The following is a 20357-nucleotide window of genomic DNA, read 5'->3' as shown; positions in this document are numbered from 1 at the left end:
CGCCGTAACGCTCAGTGCATTAACAGGGGATCTTCCAGCTCTGTTGGGAAGAACGGAACCGCCCGGCTCCCTCCGATGAGGAGTTTCATCCTCCGGCGTCCCTCACGCAGCAGCGGGGACCGGGACGCGCGGCTGGGCTCGGGCTGGGCTGGGTTTGGCTTGAGGGGATCGCCTGGGCTCGGAGGGGCCGGGCTGGGGCTCGGCTCGGCTCGGCTCGGCTCGGCTCGGCTCGGTTCCGTTCGGCTCGGCTCGGTTCGGCTCGGCTCGGCTCGGCTGCGGGCGAAAGCACTCGGACTGCGCGGCCCGGTGGTGGTGTCTGTAGCCGTCCGGCAGGGGGCGCCTCCCGGCGGCGTCCCGGCCGGTGGCGGCCCGCCCCGCCCCGCTGGCCCCGCCCCTCTTTGTTGCGGCGGCCAATGGGGGCGCGCCGCGGGCGGGCGGGCGGCCGGTCGCGCGGTAACGCGCGGCATGGCGCGCGGCGCGGGGCGCGCCCCCAGCGCGGCCGCGGCCGGTACCGGGGTCGGGACGGGGCGCTCGGAGCGAGCGTGCCGCCGCCGCCGCGGCTAGCGAGGGACCGCCCCCGCCAGCCTCCTCCGCACGCCCGCCGCAGGCACACACACGCGGATAGACATAAAGGGCGGCCGGGCGGCGGCGAGGCCGAGGGGCGCATCCCGGCGGCGGTCCCGGGCTCGGGCATGGCCGCGGGGCCATGACGGGCACGGCGGGCGGCGGCGGCGGCCGCGGGAGCAGCCGGCGGGCGGCGGCCGGCAAGGAGGGGGGCCGGTCGCGGAGCGCTCAGCCGCGGGCGGCGGGCGGCGGCGGGAGCGGCGGGGGCTCGGAGGAGGAGGAGCAGGAGCAGCAGCGGGACGGCGGCTCGCTCTTCCTGGTGAACAAGAGCGGCTTCCCCATGGACGGGCAGACCTGGGAGCGGATGTGGGGGCACGTGGAGCGGGTGCACCCCGACGGCGGTGCCGTGGCGGCGGCCATCCGGAGCGCCACCCGCCTGGCTCGGGTAAGGCGGGGCCCCCGTGTGTCCCCGGGGTGCGGTGGCAGCGGGTGACGCGGAGCCCGGGGTGCGGTGGCAGCGGGTGACGCGGAGCCCGGGGTGCGGTGGCAGCGGGTGACACGGAGCCTGGGGTCGGTCGGCTGCCGCGTTCGGTGCGCCTCGAGCGGCCGGGGAGGCTCCCGGGCCGGGTGGGAGGGTGTGACGCCGCGGTCCGGAGGATGCCCACGGGGCGGCGGGGAGAAGGATGGGGCATCTGCTGTCCCCGGGACGGGGGCTGCAGTCGGTGTCCTGGGGAACAAGCAGGAAGAAAATGACTCCTTTTAGCTTTGGGAGAAAAAAAGCAGAAAGCAAGCGTTAAAAGAAATCTTCAGGGACTGAGTGAAGCACTTTGTGCAATTTAAAGCTGTTTTTTCTTTTCCTTTTGGAATACAGGCATTTCCTTAAACACAACGTTGCTCCTCAAATGTAACAAGGGTTTTAAAACTCAGACATTTCATTTCCAGCATATGGAAAGATTCCAAATGCTTTTGTCTGGTACGTTCCTCAGTACAAGCCCCAAACAACTCTGCCTCACCCAAGTCTTTTTCCTCTGGCCGGCAAATAAAATGTTGGTGTCTGCTGTTGTTCCAAGGCTTCTCGACACTGTGCTGCATTACTGATCACAATGTCTTTAACACGCTCTGCTTTGGCAGACTCTGAGCTTGATTCACTCCTCGCATCAAGCAGCATTAATGTGAGCTGACCGCTGAAGTCTGGGTTGATTCACAGCCCTCTGAGTGCTGGGGTGAGATGGCTGGGCTGCGGTTGTCATGGTCCAAGCTGTCAGTGATACTGACATGAACCATGTGCCTGTTCTTTTCTTGGAGTAGAAAGGGAATTGAAAAGCTTATTGCGTAGGGTTGTATTGAGAAGGTGCTTGTCAAATAAGCTGTGGGCTGAAAAGGCCTCTCATCTCCCTTCTGCAATGTTTAGTCCGGTGCAGGTACAAAAGGGACGATCTCTCTCTGCTCTGCTCTCCTTGTGCTGGAACCAGCCTTTGGTTGGATGGGGGAGCATATCCAACTAAAGAATAAACAGATTATGATGAGTTTGTGGTTCCTTGGTGTGGTTCATTTTGTACTTGCACAAGCACTTGAGGTGGAAATGAAGGGGCAGGGAGAGGGCAGAACTTCTTGTTTCAGTGGCCTGACCAGCTTATGCCAGTCTGGATGGCCTGCAAGCCCATTTGGTGTTAAGAGATGGCAAAGCACACGCTAGACTTGACTTTCATCCTTTATTTCCCAGCTCCACAGCATGTAACTTTTACTGGTGACACTCGTGGTGACTGACAGAGCATCTGGTGAGAGACATGCCAGTGGCTCCAGTGTGCTGGCCTGCACACTGTATTCCTGTGGGAGTGTCCCAGAGGGCATTGCCAGGGGCTTCTTCCTCAGTGCCACAGCTCTGGGCTGACTTTCTGTAGCGTGTGCATAAGCTGGGCAGAATAAAAAATGTTTTGAAATCAAACCATTTGATGGTGATGATCAGTGCCCAGTGCTTTAGGAGTTGTACTCCTCCAGCACTGCCTGGAAGCAAAATCCCTGTTACAGTGATTAATTTCTTCAGGGGCAGGAGGACCTGCTGCCCTCTGTGACTTAGTAGCTCTTGCTGGCTTAGTGTGGGATCTCTGGGGTCAGAGAGTAGTTTGAGGACTACCTGGTCCTTATTAGTTAGGGCCAACACAGCTCAGGTGAGCAAATGAAGGTTAGGAGCAGCTTTTTTTTTTTTTTTTTTTTTTTTTTTTTTGGCCACAAAGTGGTAGTGGATTACCAAAGTTGTAATGGTAATTTCTGTGCTGGAGTAGTAATGTGAGTGGAGACTTGTTCCTTAAATGGTGGTACAAATTTTCTTAATTGGCTTGTGCTGGTGGGTATGTGTCACCCTGCAAAAGACCAGGTATTGCTGTTTGGGGGTGATGAGTGGAACTTGTGCCTGTGAGAAGATGATTTTTAATCTGCTTGCATTGATAGTTGGTTCAGGCTGAATGAATGGCGTGTGCAACTGCTCCATTTCTGCATCTGATCTGTCCTTAATCCCTAGTGATGGGAGAGAGTTTTCATCCCCTCTCCAAGAAGCTCCACTTGATTGCTCTAATCATCTCGGCATTAATCTCAGCAATCATACACGCAGGGTGGTAAGTAGCTTCTGGCTGTGTCGGTGAGGTTGTCCTTACTGGAACAACTGCAAACTGCAGAGGTGCAGGGCTGCGTCTCTCTCGGGAGGCAGAGTCCTTACAAAAAGCTGGCTTGTCTGCAAGGGCGGCTTTGGAACCTGTGGGGTCCTCACCTCTCACTGTTGGCTTGAGCTCTGGGAAGAGTGCAGGCTCACAGTTTGGAAGAGCTGTGCAGTCCTTTACCTGTACTGTGATCTTGGAGGTACTTGGAGATGGTAATAAATCAAACCTCTCAGCAGCTTTGAGGACTCTTGCCTGCCAGCCTCATCCGTGCTGAGTAACAGTGTGCTTGCAGGGGGAGCGAGTAGAAAGTGACTTTTTGGTCAGTAAGGGAGACAGTGGAATTGGGTAAGATGAGTTTCACACAGGATGTCTGTGGTGAGCTGAGACCACAGCATTTCCAGCCATGGGATGAGTCTCCAGCTCTGCCACGTGGTCATGCACTGCAGTGACTCCACTGTCTGGAACTGCTGTTCCTTGGAAAGACTGATATGAGGTCAAGGCTTTTCATCTGACTTGTCTCTGGATTTCACTTGCTTTACAAATTCATTGTCTGCAGTGCTGTGTCTGCATTTCCTCTTGCCATCCATTACCTCTTGCTACAAACCCTTGCCTGCTTCTTGCTGCTGTGGATGCTTACCTGGGTGCTGCGTCCTCAATCACAGCAAAGCTGTGCTTTCCTTCACTTGTATCATGCAGCCCTGGCTTCTGCTCCATGCTGGGTGGGTGCCCAGGATCAGTCCCCCTGCAGCTGGGGCAGGAATCGAGGAGGGAGGAATGTCTGGAAGGAGTGGGAGTGGTGTGTGGCTCCCCACTGCCTGGCCTGGCTGGCAGCATGGTGTGTGTACTCCCTGCCCTGCCCTGAGAGCAGTGCTGCCCTGTGTGGGCTCAGGCTTATGGACACTCCTCCCCTCTTGCCTGAGATCTGCAGGGGCTTGGGCCTCCTGGCTCAGCAGGCCTGCTGAGGTAACTGGAATATGTTCTAGCCAGTGGGAAAACCCTGGTTCTCCTTCCTAGGCGGTGCTCTGGTATCTGACACGATCATCCTCCTTGGATAATGTGATCACCTACCTTGGAGATGGGGAGCACCTCACTTGGAGGTCTGAACCTGTCCCCTCTGGTGAGGGTGTCCACTGTGGGTTTCAGGAAGGGCTGTGTCTGTTCACACTGGTGCTATCCCTATGGGCTGCTCTCCTGGGTCCCACAGCAGGGTGAGAGCTGGGAAAAGGATGAAATCCCCAGCTCTGCAGCAGCCAGGTCCCTCGCTGGCTGGGGCTCCCATTGCCTCAGTGTGTTGTGTAAGTGCAATGCACACACCCAGAGCTTCTGTATCTTTGAAGCAAAGGAATGAGTATATTGGAGCAGAAATGGCTACCTTGGGAAGGTGTGACAGCCCTGCCATAATTCCCTTTGCCAGCTCCTTGCTGCTTCTGGAACTTGAGCCTTATCTGGTGTGTTGAGTCCATGTCTGCCTTAGTGCTGCAAGGGACAGGTGAATAATTCATCCAGCCCAAAGGGGCTGCGTGAGAAAGGAACCTGTGGAACCAAAAAAATGCCTCTAATGAAGAGCTTAGGCATGAAAATCATGATTAAGAAGTGCTAATGAGCGTTGCTCATAACTCCCCCTGGAGAAAGAGGAGAAAGCCCATGTGTGCGGGCGTGCCGGCGCCCGCGTAGCGCTGGGATGGCGGGGGCGAGCTGGAAGCCTTGCCATCTGCTTGCCACTTACAGTATGTCTCTGTGTGCCAATAGTGTAGGAGTCTCTGGTTTGGTGTGTTTTCCCCCCTTCTCCAAGGTGTACTTACTGCTTGGCTGTAGTAACTCGCTGTGTGTAGTAAAGGCTGGGTTTTGTCGCCTTGGGAGTACCGGTGCTCATTTTCTGAAAGTAAACACACAATCTTAACGGAGGTGGGAACTGGAGAGGAAAGTCTGTGGAGCAGAGATGGCTCCATACCACCTGAACTTGCTGTTCTTATCAGTAATTGCTGACTTGAAGTCATTCAGGATAGTGATATGTCACTTTATGAGCTTTAAACTATGGTTATGACAATGTGGGCCCACAGATGCTTTTCTTTGCACCTTGTCACAGCTGCCCAAATTGCTGGTTCCTGATATTGAATCTGCATTAATAGTCAAATAAACCGCTTCATCCACTGTGAGAATTATGCTACTTTCTTTTTAGCCATACTGCCCACTTTAATATCTGTTGACCCCATATTTTGCAGTCTCACCCCTGAAATAAGTGGGGTGAGGGACAAGGCTGTGCCTCTTTCCTGCATGGTTGCAGGCTCAGGAGCCAAATAGCTGTGGGGATTAAACATGGATTGAGGGCCTGCCTTCTTAAAATGCTTAGGCACAAGCAGATGTCTTATGAGATTTTGGAAAAATCCCATTATGTCGCCAGTCTATATCTTTAAGTGTCTTAATGTCATTAAATATTTGGGTCCCAGGTGGTCTTCTAGGTACTGTGCTAGATACTTGGGAGGGAGACTCCCAAGCAAGCGTGCTGCAGCCACATGGCAGATGGGAAATTATGCAGCCCAGGATCCGTGTCTCCTTTTATCTTTCTCTTGTGGTAAAGGAGGCCAAAAATTAGACTTGAAATGGCTTCCTGGAGGAGGGAGAACAGCAGAGTCAGCCCTGGGACTCTGCTCATCCAAACTGCCCTGTGCTGGCGGGAGCTGGGAAGCACAGGCTTTCTGTGCTGGAGTGCCTGCCTGCGTAGGGTGGTGCTTGAGGGATGCTGGCGGCTCTGATGGTCAGCCTGCCATGGCCTCTCTGTGCAGGGACGGGGCTGGCTCTGCTGCTGGGCCAGTCCCTGTGGTCAGCAGGGTGCCTTTGCCTGATGCTTGAGTTCACGTGGGGTTTCAGCCATCTGTGCTGCCGCGGTGTGTTGCTCTAAGCACATGCCTCTGCTCGAGTAAATCACTGATCTGCTCTGCGGGGAGCCGTGGCTGTCTAATCTCTTTATCTTTTTTCTTGTGTCCAGCCCTCAGTGCCGCCAGTGCCAAACTACAAGCTCTCCATGTCAATCCCAGAATGGCTCCAGGCAATACAGACCTACATGAAGATGCTGCAGTATCCTTCTCGAGAGCGTGGTCTCCGGAAAGAAGGCTGACTTGTGCCTGATGTGAATTAACAGAGCTTTACCCAAGCTTTACCTGGTTGCAAGGGCTTGGGATCATTTGGGGGTAAAAGGATGCCTCCAGTGATTTGTGATAGCACCAGCACCACTGAGCTTGTCATAGCAATCCTCTGGGAGATGTAATTAACTTTAAATTATACTGAAAAATTTAACTGAAGTGTCATTGGTAGGAACAGAAGTGCTTATTTTGAAGCTGATTTATGAGGATATGATCGGACCATGATGCCTGGAGAAATAATACGGCATCTCATCATAAAGAGACTAAGGGAGCGCCAGTGTTGTGGCAAACCCTTCCTCCCTCTGCCTTGGCAGCCCCCGTGGGTTCCCTGAGCCTGCAGGGAGTGCTTGTCTCTGGGGTGGGGGGCACAAGCAGCTGTCCTGACCCCTGTGACACAGGAACTGACCAAAGGAATGTTCCTTCCAGCTGTCCCACCTTGCCTGGGGGATTCATCAGGGATCTACACGTCTGTCTGGCCTCTCTGCCGCTGCCCTACGCCCAATTCCTGACTTCCCATTGCCAGCAGATAATTTCAGAGAGCGCTGCTGGCCCAGATGGTGCTCTTCGGTTTCCCTTTTTCCCTAAACTCTGCCTTTTGTGTATGTGTGTGTGGGGAGGCTGTGGGGGTGAGGAATGAGTGTAAAGTCCTGGTAAGGATTAAGGAAGGATCTGGCTGGCAGCTGGAAGAACATCCAGAAATAGCAGGCGCGGTTAGCTTGGTGGGGAGTCGTGGTTGGGATCAAGGCGGCGGCTGGCCTGGAGCTGCCGCAGCTGCCGTGGGGAGGGAGGGAGGGAGGGAGGCTGGGGGCTGCCTGCTCTGCAGGGGCATGGTGTACTCTCTTCTTTGTGGCAGCCACTTGGCCAGGGGGACAGGCTTGTTGCTCGCTGGGATTGTGCCAGAGAGGATACCATGTCATACAGAGCTCCGAAAATTACATTGTCCCCCGCCTCACCCCGTAGTGGTTTTGAAATACTGCGTTCTGCTGCGTAGCAGGAGCTGGGCAGGGTTTGGATCTTTGTTCAGAAAAGCTTCAGAGTGGGCTGGGGAGCAGTGTCTGAGCTTCCTTTGAGGGCTGAAGAAGGATGTAGGCTTTGTGCAGAGCACCCTGAAAGGGCCTCAGGAGTTCGGTTTTGAAGGCAGGAGGGAAGTAAAGCCTTGTTTGTGGAGCACTCTGAACTCTAGTGGAAGCCGGTTCAGAGCATCCTGGTGAGAGCTGGAGTTTTAATTTAGGCTGTAGTTGTACATCTGGCAGCTGTGCTATTTATGCCTTGCAAGCAACTCTTTGCTTCCATGGGGTCACCTGCTTGTTCCCTGGTATCTGCCTTGGTATCACCAGTTTTACTGGCATGAACATTCTGATGGAAACAGAATTTGAGTGCTAGGTTAGGAAGGAGATTCAACTGGAAAACCACCCTTGCAAAAGTAAGGGCAGTGTGATTTTTTTTTAAATTTTTTTTTTACAAAACTTTATTGGGTTTTTTGTTTTGGTTTTGTTTTTACTGAACAGATTGTTCTCCTGGTCTGATTTATTGCATTGCTGCTTGAACAGTAATGCTCAAGGAGCAGGGAAGAGGCTGCCTTTGGCGATGCTTCCGCCTGTGCTTCTAGGCAAGTGGTGCTGAGACTTGGTTGACTGTCTGCTGGCATCATTTGTGATGAACTTTTCTACCATTAGTGTTAGCTAATGACCTTGACTTGCACCTAGCTGGTTGTTTTCATTTCAAGAGCACCGTATTTTTTTAGAGAATGGTTTATGTTTTCTAAGTGTGAATGGATGCACCTGCAGCGGTTTTGGTTGACAGGTCATAGGTGAGCCATGTGGCTGATGGAGTTAACAGACTTCTAAAGGAAATAAGGTTTTTTCAGACCATGGGTTACGTTGATTGGTTTTGGGTAGGCTATGAAGGCTTTCTCTTGCTCAAATGGGAGACTTTTTTCCAATCTTGGAGCCTAGTAGTGAATGGGCCCTAGTGTCATTTTAAATGGTCAACCTTAATACCTGACTCTGCACCTAGTGCTCTTAGTTGGTCATGTAAAAAGACAAGTGAAAAATACTGCTTTATTTCACATGCCAAGTGTTTCATATTTGAGAGTCTTGTACTGCTTGTTTTGTGTTTCAACAGGAACTCAGAACTGAAATTTCACCTTTTGAGCAGTGTTATTTTATTGCTTGACTGTTCAAGTTACTTTCCTTTAACAGACAAAATACAGATACAATCACACAGGAACACAGTTCTTCGAGATCAGAAAAACCAGACCTCTGAGTGGGTAAGTGTCACTGGAACTGGTCTAGTGCCCTTGTCCCTGATCCCTGGCATTTAAACACTGCAGCACCATGGCATGGGAGGGCTGTCTCCTCTGTGCCACAGCTCCTCTGGCAGGGCCACAGCTGCCTCTGTTGCTGCCTTTGCAAGGAGTGTCCCAGCTTGCTGCCGGGTGGCAAATGGACCGTCGAGACCAAGGAGTGGAAGGGCTGTTCTTGCTCAGAGCTGCGTGGGAGCTGCTTGGCTGCAGGCCAAAGCTGCATGCACAGGGGTGGGAAAACACTCTGCTTATTGGTGTTGTGCTGGGAGGGCTGGGCTGTTTTTCTGAAAACTAAATAAGTCCTGATATTCTGGTTGTGCTGAAATGCCCTTTGCGGGTGGTAGGAAAGGACTAGCTGCGCAAAATGCAGCAGGAGTTTTGACATCCTGGGTGCAGTAGCTTTCCCTGGAGGCTCACAATAGACTGTTTAAGATGTGTTTGTGCTTCTGCCTTGCTGCTCATCTTGCTGTTCCATCCATGTGGTGGACCTGGGCTGGTTGGTGATGAGTTGTGCAGTGCAAGTATGAACATGTGCCCAGGGAGCCTGACAGCAGAGAACCAGGGTATCTTGCAGGTTTGGCTCTTCAACAGAACCTAATAAATTAGCAGATTAGGGCAGGAAGGGTGTTGACAACATTTATGCTTTTATTTTAGGGTGAAATTTAGATAAGCAGAATATAATTACTCCCATAGACTGGTCTGTCTCTAGCTCTTCCCAGCTCTCTGTCATTAAGCTAATGGTCCCTCACTCTAAAATTCCAGTTCCCATCTCAGCTTTGAGCTTCAGGTTTTCATCTTGCTGACAGCAATCTTTCTCACCTCCTTTATCTAATGTTCACTGCTCTTGTGGAACTAGTTTAAAACAAATCTTGTGCCTTGAGTGATAGATGGGTGTACAGAAGCTTAAACCAATTTTCAAGCTGCTCGCTCATTTTTAAATTTGTCCCATTACTTTTTTCAAAAGATGAAAATGAATTTTGCTCAGCACTTACCACTTAAAAGGTCATTGTCTTCCTGGGCTGGATGAAAGCCTGGCTTATGAGGATGGTGCTCTTTCCTGGAAGGGAGCAGATCCAGTGCTCACAGCTGGAGATGTGCCTGTGGCTTTGAATCATCTCCCAAGTGGAGCCCTTTCCTCTGTTCATCTGCCTTAGTGTTTGCTTGGGGGCAAGTGTCTGACTCCTCTCCTTTTTGCTGCTTGAAACTTCTTGGAATGGGGTGGCAGAACTTCTGTGCAGTTAAGGATGGTGCCCCTGGAAATGGTCCAACCCCTCAGGGGCTGCCGGCTTTCCAGGCACAGTTGCCTGAACGTGGTGTGTGCTGGGCTTAAACGGTGTAAAGTCCTGAGACCTGTGCTGCTTTGCTCCTGGGTTGGGTGGATGGGAGTGCTGGGAGGAGTGGAGCTGTCAGGAGCACGTGTTCCTGCCCAGATCCTGTTGAACTGCTGTAGGGCTCTAACACTTGCTTGGTCTTGGTTTCTCCAGTTTTGAGAAGGAGAACGCGTACAAGGCTGTCTGACGTTCCTGTCGTTTTTATGAAACCAAAATTTCAGTTGTTTTTATGAAACTTACAGTTTCTGGTTTAGATTGCAGATCTTTTAAAATTTACCTGGCCAAGTCAGGAGGGTGGGACCAGACACTATTTTCAGTGGTGCCCAATGACAGGACGAGGAGCAATGGGCAGAAACTTGAAGCTCCATCTAAGTCTGAGGAAAAAAAAAAAATTCTTTAAGGCTGACAGAGCACTGGAACAGGCTGCCCATAGAGGTTATGGAGTCTCCTGCTGTGGAGATATTCAAAACCTACCTGTGCAACCTGCTCCAAAGGAACCTGCTTTAGCAGGAGGGCTGTGCAGATGGTCTCCAGAGGTCCCTTCCAACCCCAGCTCTGGTGATTCTGTGTGAACAATGTGTTGATTGCCCTGTAATGTTGAGGTGTGCACGAAAGCTTCCCTTTCCTTCATCTGGTGTGTAGGCCAGTTTTCATCAAAGCTGAAAAATCACCTACACCTCCAAGTTTTTCTTTTTCCTGGGAGGTGTGTTCTACTTAGCAAGAAATCTGGTCCCAGCATGGCAACAACAGGTGTATTGTGCCAAGGTGACAGGAGCTGTTCTGAGAAATTTCTGTGGTGTGAAAGGCCTCACTTGCTGCAGCACAGCATTTGCAAGTTGGTTGGGCAAGATGCTGAAAGCCTCCAATTGCCAGTGGCTCTTGAAAAATGAGGCTGTTTCCAGAGCTTTATTGACACTAAATATATTGCTGATTTTATAATGTGAGGGCTCAAAGCTAATGAAAGTATTGCACGATCTTTGGCAGCCTCTCTTCAAGACAGCAGTGGCTGGACACAAAGAGGCTGAGTACTAGATGCAATTTGAATATTCATAAATTCATGTGAAAGTGTCCTAAAGCAGCTGGGGCATATTAATGAGTTTTTCTATTATGGAGGGAGGGCTAGATGTTGTAGAGATTTACTGCCAGCATCAGTGTGATGTATGAGAAAATAAAAATGCGTGTCTCGGTGTAGGAAGAAGAGCATAAATTATCTATAGGAACTCGTATGGTCTTGCTGTAACTCAGTATTTACAATCTCTTTAAGAAAAAGTCACTCCTATTATCAACTTAACTTTTAGAGTGCCAGACACCACGTGGATTTGTCTAGACTACAGATAGCACTTTGGGAAACGCTAGCTTTCTGTTGGCGTAGCTGTGCGAGTCGGGGCGGCAGAGCTGCGAATACGTAAACTTTGTGTGCTGTTCTTGTTGTGCTGGCAAACCGTGTCTGAAAATGTGCCTGGGTCTCGCCTCTCCTGAGCGGGCTGTATATGCACAAAATCCAAATTTATGGGTGTAGCTGCATCCACTGCAGGAGTGCTTTGCTGATGCAGGCACCCTGGGACAGTGCCCTTCACGGGCTGCGTGATGTACCTTTTTGTACTAAATAGGTAAAGGGCACCCTGTGAGGCTCTGCTCTGCTGATCCATGTGTGTACGCGTGTGATATGAATGTTTCAGACACCAGTAGGACTGGTTTTCCTTTTCCCATGCAGGATTATGCTGGCTAAACCTATATTAGACTTTTGTTGGTACGACCAGTCTGATAAAAAAATGGTACTTTTGACTGACAGAGCCGTTCTTTTTAAAACTTCCAGGCTTAGATCATGTGAGGGCTTTAGGAAAAAAGCTTATGTCTGGATATCTAATAATATCTGTAACTATGAATTCAATGTCAACAAGCTGTCACTGCTGGGTTTACAAGGAGAGATAAGCCCTCTGGAACTTCTGTTCTAGGATGCAGACGTGAGGCACAATGAGAAACAAATCTCTTTGTCCTCCACAGAGGACCTGGGGAGGTGCAGTGTTGTCCTGTTCCCTCCAGTTAAGTGCCAGCTGAAAAGAGGGATCTACAACTGAAGCAGAAACTGATGTTTGGGTAGGTTCTGTGGTGTTTGGGAAATGAGAGCCCAGAAGCTGCTGTGTGAGGAGGGAGAGACATTCAGCGGCTGCAGATAAAATGCGTAATCGATTGCAGGAAAGGAGCGCGATAGGAGCTGTCACATGGCAACGATGCGACCAAATAACAGGGAAGGGCAGAGGGGGAATAATACTGTTTCCACACACCATGTTATTAAGGAACACTGATGGGGCTGTAAAGAAAAATGGGCTCATACCATTTCCAGACAATAGACTGCAGAAGGCATTTGAGCATCTGCTTCTCTCTCGCACAAAGGGGGAATGCTACGGATACGGTGTGGTGGAAGTGCTTTTGCTGCTGAAACGCTGCTTTTGAGAAGATTCACAAGATCCCTATCTGCTCTGCTGTTTTATCTCCTTTTGCTCCTGCTGGTGCCTTTCACTTCTCTCTTGGCTTCATTATCATGAATGAAACTGTCAGGAGCCGTAGAAAAACTTGAGAGAGGGAAATTTTATGGACCTCATGCAAAATTCATGGGTCTGTGCAAGGAAAATTTTGTGGAAAAAAGTGCTGGAGGATCTCAATAATAAATTGATTCAGTCTTGTAGGAGTCTTTCTGGTGAAACGGGGAGCCTCTCCTGAGCATGGTCACCCCTGAAGGGGCTCCAGCGTGGTCGGTGCCAGCTGGTGAGAGCCTCCTGAAAACACTGAAAGAAATTTCAATCAATTAACAAGGAAATATCACTATCTGCCAAGGACTAGGTCCTGAGGGAGGAACAAGCGGCCTGCTCCTGTTGGCTACGTTTGTTAGAGGCAGAAGTGTTCTCTGTGGTCTGGAACAGAGATCTGCTTGGCAGAAGTCAGACAGTGGTGTAAATGCACAAAGAGGGGAGCTGCAAGGTGCTTGTCTTTGACTGTAGCAGTCTGCCCTGAGTTCCTGGAAGAGATGGGCTCTCCCCAGTGCTCACTGGAGTGTGGGCAGAGGTGGACTGTGGGCTAATTCCCAGCTAAGACTATAAAGAATAGCTATATATGTGAACTCTTCTCAGGTAACTGTCAAGATTTAAAGAAAATCCCAGAAGCAAACCCTGCTAAGGTAGGGAACTGAAATGCTTGATGCTGTTTTTAAATTATTTTCCACCTTCCTTAAATCTCCTTTCACGAGTTTAACTGCAGGCTTTCTGGTCACTATTAATGCCTGATACAGTGTGATAAGAATTTAGGATGAGGGAAAAGTGGGAAAGGACAAATCAAAGAGCACCTGTAATGAGCTGTTTTCAAACGAGCTGAATGCTGTCATTTGCCATAGATCCCTTAGAGAACTGACAAGCAGCCTTCAGTATATTTGTGTTGGGGAGGGTGAGTGCTGGGGAAGGCAAAGATAACAGCCTTTAAAATGAATAAGGGAAAAGATAAGTCTAGGAACTTTATCTGCAGTTCAAGGGAAGGGAAAAGCAACATTAATATTGTTGGGCACGGTTTGTTTCTGAGAATTTCCTTCTGTGAGTGTGTTAAGAACTTTTGTCAACAAGGGAGAAGACGTGGGTGTAATAACTCCTCGTTTTAGTGCGGCTTTTGGTAAGGCCACATCTTATCTCTGCAGATAAGGCAGGAACCTTGAGTCTAAATAAAACTATCTAATGTAAGGACCCGACTTGGTGAAAAGCAGCACGTAGAAAGTGGCACTTTACCAACTTTGCCTAGCAGAGATTGTCAGCTGAGGTGTGCAGTGTCTGTCCCAGCTCAGTTTTTTCTTTAATGGTGGGGTAAGAGTAGTTGTTTGCTGATGGATGATTTGCAGTCCAGGCTGGACAAGGTGACAAGGCTTTGAAAAGTGAAACTGGGATATTCAGAGCGGTCTCTTGGGCTGGAACGAACAGGAGATAATTTAGTGAGGGCAAATGCATAGGAGGGTTTGGGAATAGCCAGCTGTGGAGACCAAAAGGCTAGTTTTGCAAAGAAGAAGCTGAGCTTAAGAAAATAAAAGAAACCAAACAAAATTCACCCAAAAAGCCCAACCAAAAAATTCCCCGCATCTAACAAACAAAACTTCCCGACCAACCCACAAAGAAACCCCACTGAAAACACCAACCAAAAACCCTACAAAAAGCCATCAGAACCCAATTCAGTGTAGGCCAGCAGGGAAAAGCCAACAGCACGCTGGCTTGGTTGCAAATATGCACTGAAAGATGGATTCAGAAGGAAATTGATCTGTTTGTACTGTTGTGGCCTTAGCCAAAGGATTGTAAGAAGTGAGTTGGTTGAAGGGATTGCAAAACTGAAAGAAACAAACATTGTCCTAAAATCATAACCTAAGGGGGAAGCTTTCAGGAGGAGTGAGGGAAGAATTAAATAAAAATTGGTGTCTGCTTGCTCATTTTTACAGAGGAGAGGGTCGATTACAGTCTTTTGCATATACAAATGTCTGTAGCAAGAGGAGAGATGGTGAATCTCCACTGTGGAGAGCAGAAATAGCTCCTGATTTAATTTGCAAAAAGGGAAGGATTTAGTTTAAACATTAGGGGACCTTCTTAGATGCAAGGTTAAGTACAGGATAGATTAGCTGGTGGGTTCCCAGGCTTTTGAGAAATCAGTTGAAAGCAGACTGAAAAATAATCTCTGAGGAACGGTTTAGATTTGGCTTGTGCTACCTTGGGCAGAGCAGCGGCTTGGGGATTCTCCAGAGGCTCTGCTTCCAACACAAACACCGGATTTAAGGCCATGCTTCGACTCAAGCTTGTTAAAAGTGGAAGAAAAACTCTCAGTGCCTCTTGAACTGGGTCACGCACATAAACCCTGCGGTCCTTCTGTAAATGCAGAGAAGGCCAGCTGTTGGCAGAGCGCTCCCCAGCACACATCCAGGGTGGATGTGTGTGAGGGCACAGCCTGTCCCAGGAGCGCAGGTGGGTGCTGGGTTGCTGCCAGCCGCTGCTGCCTCCTGAGCAGCGCTGCCCTCGCACAGATCCTCATCTCTGTCCTGCTCCCTTGGTACCTCGGAGCTGCCAGCTCCCGCTGCAGCTCCTGGCTCCAGGGGCAGGCTGCTGCGTGTGCCTGAGGAGGGGATGGGCCCTGCCCCTCAGACCGTGTTGGCCAGGCATAGGTCACACCAAATGGCTTGCAGAGAACTGGTTCTACAGCTCGACATTTTTCCTTGTGATGCACATTCACAACCAGCTGTCCTTTTTTTTTTTTTTTGGTAACTCCCGTGTAGCTAGAAGGTTGGAAATTCAGTGGATTATCTTGTTTATGGGTACCTCCCATGCCTCGTCTGCACATAACGCTTCTGAGACAGGGCTTTGCAGGGGCCGCTGCGGTGACCAGCGGGGAGCCTCTGTGGGCATGAAGGAGCCCCATTGTGTGCCCTCGCTGGGGCTGCTCTGTGCTTCCAGCAGCTCTCTGGCCTTCTGCGGCTGACTGCGGGCGTGGAGGAGGCAGGCGGACTCTAATTAGTCTTCTGTACTGCCGGCAGAGTGTGAGGGGTGGTTGTTTACAAATGAAAAGATAATTTCTGACTGGGATAAATGGGACACGAAATGGCTGTGACAGGCTGTAATAGCAGTGGAAGCTCTGTTGTCACTTGCATTCAGCACGAGGTTTAAAATGCATGGGGTGGGTGAATCTGAAAGTGGGGGAAACGGACTCTGACGGTTTCAGATGCGTATTTTCATAATCTTCTCTAATACAAATATTTTTGTCATTTAATGTTGTATTTCCTTAGAGTAGGGATCTGTTTACAAAGCTCTTCCCAGAGAAAGGATATAGATAGGGAAGACTGCAAAATAAGTTATCTTTTGGCTTAGTTTCCAGCTGCACTTTTTTTGGGGGGGGAGTGGGGGTGTTTTTTTGTATGGTATTGGATATGACTCTTCTGGCCCTTTTTATACTGCTTCTAGTATATATATATTTTTTTTTTTTTTTAACTGTCCAGGATTTCAGGATCTGTTTGTGGTAGGGGGTAGGTTACCTACTAGGTTAACAGTGCAGTGCCAGTCTGGCACAACAGCTTTCTCAGCTGACCTGAGGTTGCTTGTTGCTTGTCACAGTGTTGTCCCTGTCAAATAATTGTATTCCAGAGATAGTGTCTAGATTGTAACTAAACTCTGGGAACTTGCAAAATCCTGGGCACCTGTAGTGTCCTGCATTCCCGCAGGAAATTGTGTGGATTTTGCCACTTCTCCTGTCTACAGGAGGCGTGGAGCAGCAGCAAGAGAATAACTTAGTTTGTAGGGGTGTGAAGTGTCTGTGTCAGTAGAGCTTTCTGCAGAGCAGGCTTTGATAAAAAGGCAATAAATTCTGATCTACAGCCACAGCTATGGGATTATGGAGGCACTTGTGGCTTTTAGGGGGCCACGTAACCATCCTTTCTCTCCTGGCTTGTTTGTTTGTTTTTCCTCCAGAGGAGAGCCAGGGTTATTTTGAAAATAAACTGAACTCAGTCCTGCTCTGGGATTTCCATGATTGCCAGCTCGTGCAGTTCGGTGGGGTTTTGTGTTACAGTCTGAAGTGATGCTCAGGGAGCTGCTGTGAGAGGCAGAGAGGACTGCATTCCTCCCATCCCCTTTCACGGGCTGGAAGGCACTGGGATGCCAAATATATAGATATATTCTTTTTTCCCCTCTTCCCCCCTCCCTCCCATCATCCTCCAGAAGTTACCAGGACTCTGACAAAGTCACTGAAAGGGAGAATCAAGTTCACCAGCTCTTGCTGAGATAAGAACTGGAGGTGCCTGGCTCTTGGTGTATGAGAGGACCTTTTGATTCCTGTCAATTGCTCTAGATGGAAGGACTGAAAACTTTTGTTTCTGTTCCAGGTTAATGGAGACAGCAAAAGAAATGACCAGGGAGTCCTTGCCTATCAAATGCCTTGAAGCAGTTATCCTGGGGATGTATCCTTTCACATGCCTGTGGCTTTTTCCACTGCAGCTCTGTTTAGCACGTTGCCCCTCACGGATGGTGTTCGAGAGGGTCGCAGCCAAAGGTGAGTGCCAGCAGCTTGGAGAGCTGCCCTGGTATTCATCACCAAGTTGCTGAATTGCCTGGGCTTGTAGGTGGGAGTTGGGATGCTGTGTGCCAGCTCACAAGTGCTGTGGTCTGGCCATGCAGACTTTGCCTCCTGCCCTGGTAATCTGCATAATGGCAGGATCTGACCCAAAGCGCCCAGATAAGCACCTGTCTACACGATTTTCTTTGTCAGCATTTCTCTGTTGGTTGTTGTTGGAGCTTGGTAACACCCGAGGAGCGTGGGTTCTGTGTTTGTCTGATGTTTACGAGGCCAAGTCGTGTTAGCTTTTGTCTCTGAACCCGCAGCTGTGCTTTGTGCAGAATCGTGTGTATTACAGTTAAACATCTGAGCTTACCCTTAACATAATGCTTGCTTCCTACTCAGTCTTCAGTCATCTAGACACTGACTTGCTTCTCCACCCTCTGGTGCTGTCACTGATAACTCAACCTGCTCCATCCTAAAACACTGGAGGAGAGCGAGGCAGGGCTACAGGAACAGTTTGCCAGACACATCTTGTCAGAAATGATCAAGTTTCATTTAAAACAAATCCCAACTAAAAATAAGCCCCGAAGCCAACCATCTCCTGGGATGTCTGTGCAGCCTTTTGCTGGCTGCTGCTGCCCCCTCCCGTGGGAGAAGGAGCTGGCAGAGCTGGCAGGTAGTGCCTGTGAGAATCGATGGCTGCTGGGGGGTGGGAAGGGGATGGGCTGAGCCATGTGTGCCAGGGAGAGGCCTCGGATTGGAGTCTGAGAGGTGGCTCTGCCTGACAGGGTATGCCTGGGTATGCTGACAGGCTCTGCATGCAGCTGGAGGGATTGGGGTCCTGGGGGCTGATAGCAACGAGAGACTCAAATCCCCTTCAAAGCCCTTCCAGAAGGAGAAATTATAGAATATCCTGAGTTGGAAGGAACCCGCAAGAACCACTGACTTTCAGGCCCTGTGTTGCCCAGATGCTTCTTGAGCTCTGTCAGGCTGGTGCTGTGACCACTTCCCTGGGGAGCCTGTTCCAGTGCCCAGCCACCCTCTGGGTGAAGAACGCTTTCCTAATAACCAACCCGAACCTTCCTGACACAGCTTCAGGCCATTCCCTTGGGTCCTGTCACTGGGTACCACACAGGAGAGATCAGTGCCTGCCCCTCCTCTTCCCCTCATGAGGAAGTGGTAACTGCAATGTCTCCCCTCAGTCTCCTTCAAGCTGAACTAGCCAGGTGACCTCAGCCACTCCTTGTATGGCTTCCCCTCAAGGACCATCTTCATTGCCCTCTTTTGGATGCTCTCTAATAGATTTATTTCCTTTTTATATTGTGGATCCCAGAGCTGCCCCCAGCACTCGAGGTGAGGCTGCCCCAGTGCAGAGCAGAGGGGACAATCCCCTCCCTTGCCTGGCTGGCCATGCTGTGCCTGATGCTCCCCAGGACAGGGTTGGCCCTCCTGGCTGCCAGGGCACTGCTGATTCGTGTTCCCTCTCTGCGGTGGCGCTCTCTAATGTCTCATTCCCCAGTCTGTCCGCACAACCGGGTGTGCCCTGTCCCAGGTGCAGAATCTGCCACTTCCCTTGTTAAACTTCATAGGCTGGTGTTTGCCCAACTTTCCAATTTGTCAAGGTCTGTTTGCGGGGCCTCTCTGCCCTTGGGGGAGTCTGCAGCTCCTCCCAATTTTGTGTCATCAGCAAACTTACTAAGCATACCTTTGAGTCTTGCATCCAAGTATTTTATGAAGATGTTGCACCAGCCTTAAAAAGGATTCCTGTGGAACCCCACTGGTGAGTGGTTGCCAGCCCCATGTAGCCCCATTTGCTGTAACCCTTCGTGTCTGACCCTTGAGCCTGTTGCTCACCTGTTGTGTTATGTGTTTCTCTAGCTGCATGCTGGATATTTTGTCCAGGAGAGTACTGGGAGTAACAGTATTGAAAACTTTCCTGAAGCCCAAAGAGTTTACATTAACTGATTTCTCTTTAAGTGATGTCAGTAGATTTGTTTTGCTTACGCTTGTGTCAGAGTTGCATCCCAAACTATTTGAGGATGAAAGGAATAGGGAAAATAATCCCCAGGTGGAGTTGATGCTGCTTTGCACCATGGCTTGCAGTGCTGTATTTCTAGCAATGAGCTGATTATTCCGCGTACCACGGGAGCAAAGGGTGGTTAGTGGCCTACAGATAACCATGATAACCTAAAAGTGTTGTTGCTGGTTTTTCACTTGCCTCAAACCTGACTTGTGGGTTCAGTTTGGTGGTTTGGGTTTTTTTTTTTTTTTGAGAAGTGAAGGTAGCAAAATAGTCAAAAGCTGTATTTTATACTATTTGTTGTCATTGGAGGTTTCTTCAGAGTTAAGAGGCGCATGAATTTTTCTGTCTCTAGATGCTAATTAAAAAACCCCAAACTCAGGGCAAACTTTTTTTTTTTTTTTTTTTTAATTGGGAAGGTTTAGCCAGGGGGGAGAGTATGGAACAGGCTTGTCTTTCTAGGACTTCTGCTGCCTGTCTTGAAACTGTCTGAGAGCTGGTGGTCCAGTAACAGATGCATTTAAGTTTACAAGATTCATTCACTATAAACCCCAGGTATTTCGCTTGAGGTGTGGGTACACAAAGAGTGTAGCAGTGGTGAGTGGATGGCCCACCTGAACTTGTGTGTGTGGGAAGTGGCTGGTACGGAGCCTGTGTCCATATGGAACCTCGTAGGGCTGGGATGCATGTGCAGGAGGAGGATTTTGGGGAGGCACCTTGGCATGGCACGTGGGGAAGTTTGCTGTTTTTTATCAGCTGTGAGATTTTGATCTTCAGCATTGCCCTCTGGATGCAGACATGGTGAGGCCAGCAGCGTTCCAAGGTGAGGTGCTTTCCAGAGAAGATGTGCTTACCCTCTCCTGGGTTTCCAGCCAGTGCCTTCACACAGGCCTGAGCTGAGCAGCCCTGTGTGTGTTAACCTCTGTTTCCATCCCGTGTATCTGGAAATAAGGGACAGCTGTAATTTGTGTGCTGGCAGGCCTTGGGTGTTGCTTGGATACTGAAAAGCACAGCCCGCTGCAGCGGACCCTCGGCGTGAGCCTTCCTTCAAAGGCCAGCTGGCACAGAGCGGCTTAGCGAGATGTCACTTTAATTGAGCTGCTCGCTGGCTTGTGCAATGGCTTTTTACTGTGTGACTCCTTATAAAATGCTTCTATAATCCCTCTTGGTGCAGAATTAAGTTTTGCATAATTGCCTGTGCACTTGAAGCGTTTTTATAGGGCAGTGAGGTAAAGTACTGAGCTACCCTGTCTGCAGACACCAAGGAAGCAGCTGCTCTGA

The 20357-nt window shown here is 50.1% G+C and overlaps 1 protein-coding gene across 1 annotated transcript in view; it reads left to right on the top strand.

The window, feature by feature from the left end:
* Positions 1–706: 706 nt before the first annotated feature.
* The window catches only part of VASH2 (vasohibin 2), a 33992-nt gene continuing 14341 nt past the window's right edge, over positions 707–20357 (top strand). The window contains exons 1-4 of the mRNA XM_040058287.1: positions 707–1009; positions 6205–6293; positions 8571–8627; positions 16884–16958. Coding sequence (XP_039914221.1) covers positions 707–1009; positions 6205–6293; positions 8571–8627; positions 16884–16958 — 524 coding nt within the window. The remainder of the gene's footprint in view (positions 1010–6204; positions 6294–8570; positions 8628–16883; positions 16959–20357) is intronic.

This window comes from Hirundo rustica, chromosome 3 (assembly GCF_015227805.2).
Source record: "Hirundo rustica isolate bHirRus1 chromosome 3, bHirRus1.pri.v3, whole genome shotgun sequence".
NCBI classification, from domain to species: domain Eukaryota; kingdom Metazoa; phylum Chordata; class Aves; order Passeriformes; family Hirundinidae; genus Hirundo; species Hirundo rustica.
The sequence above is the reverse complement of the archived record's forward strand: the minus strand, read 5'-3'. Positions and strand labels throughout refer to the sequence as shown.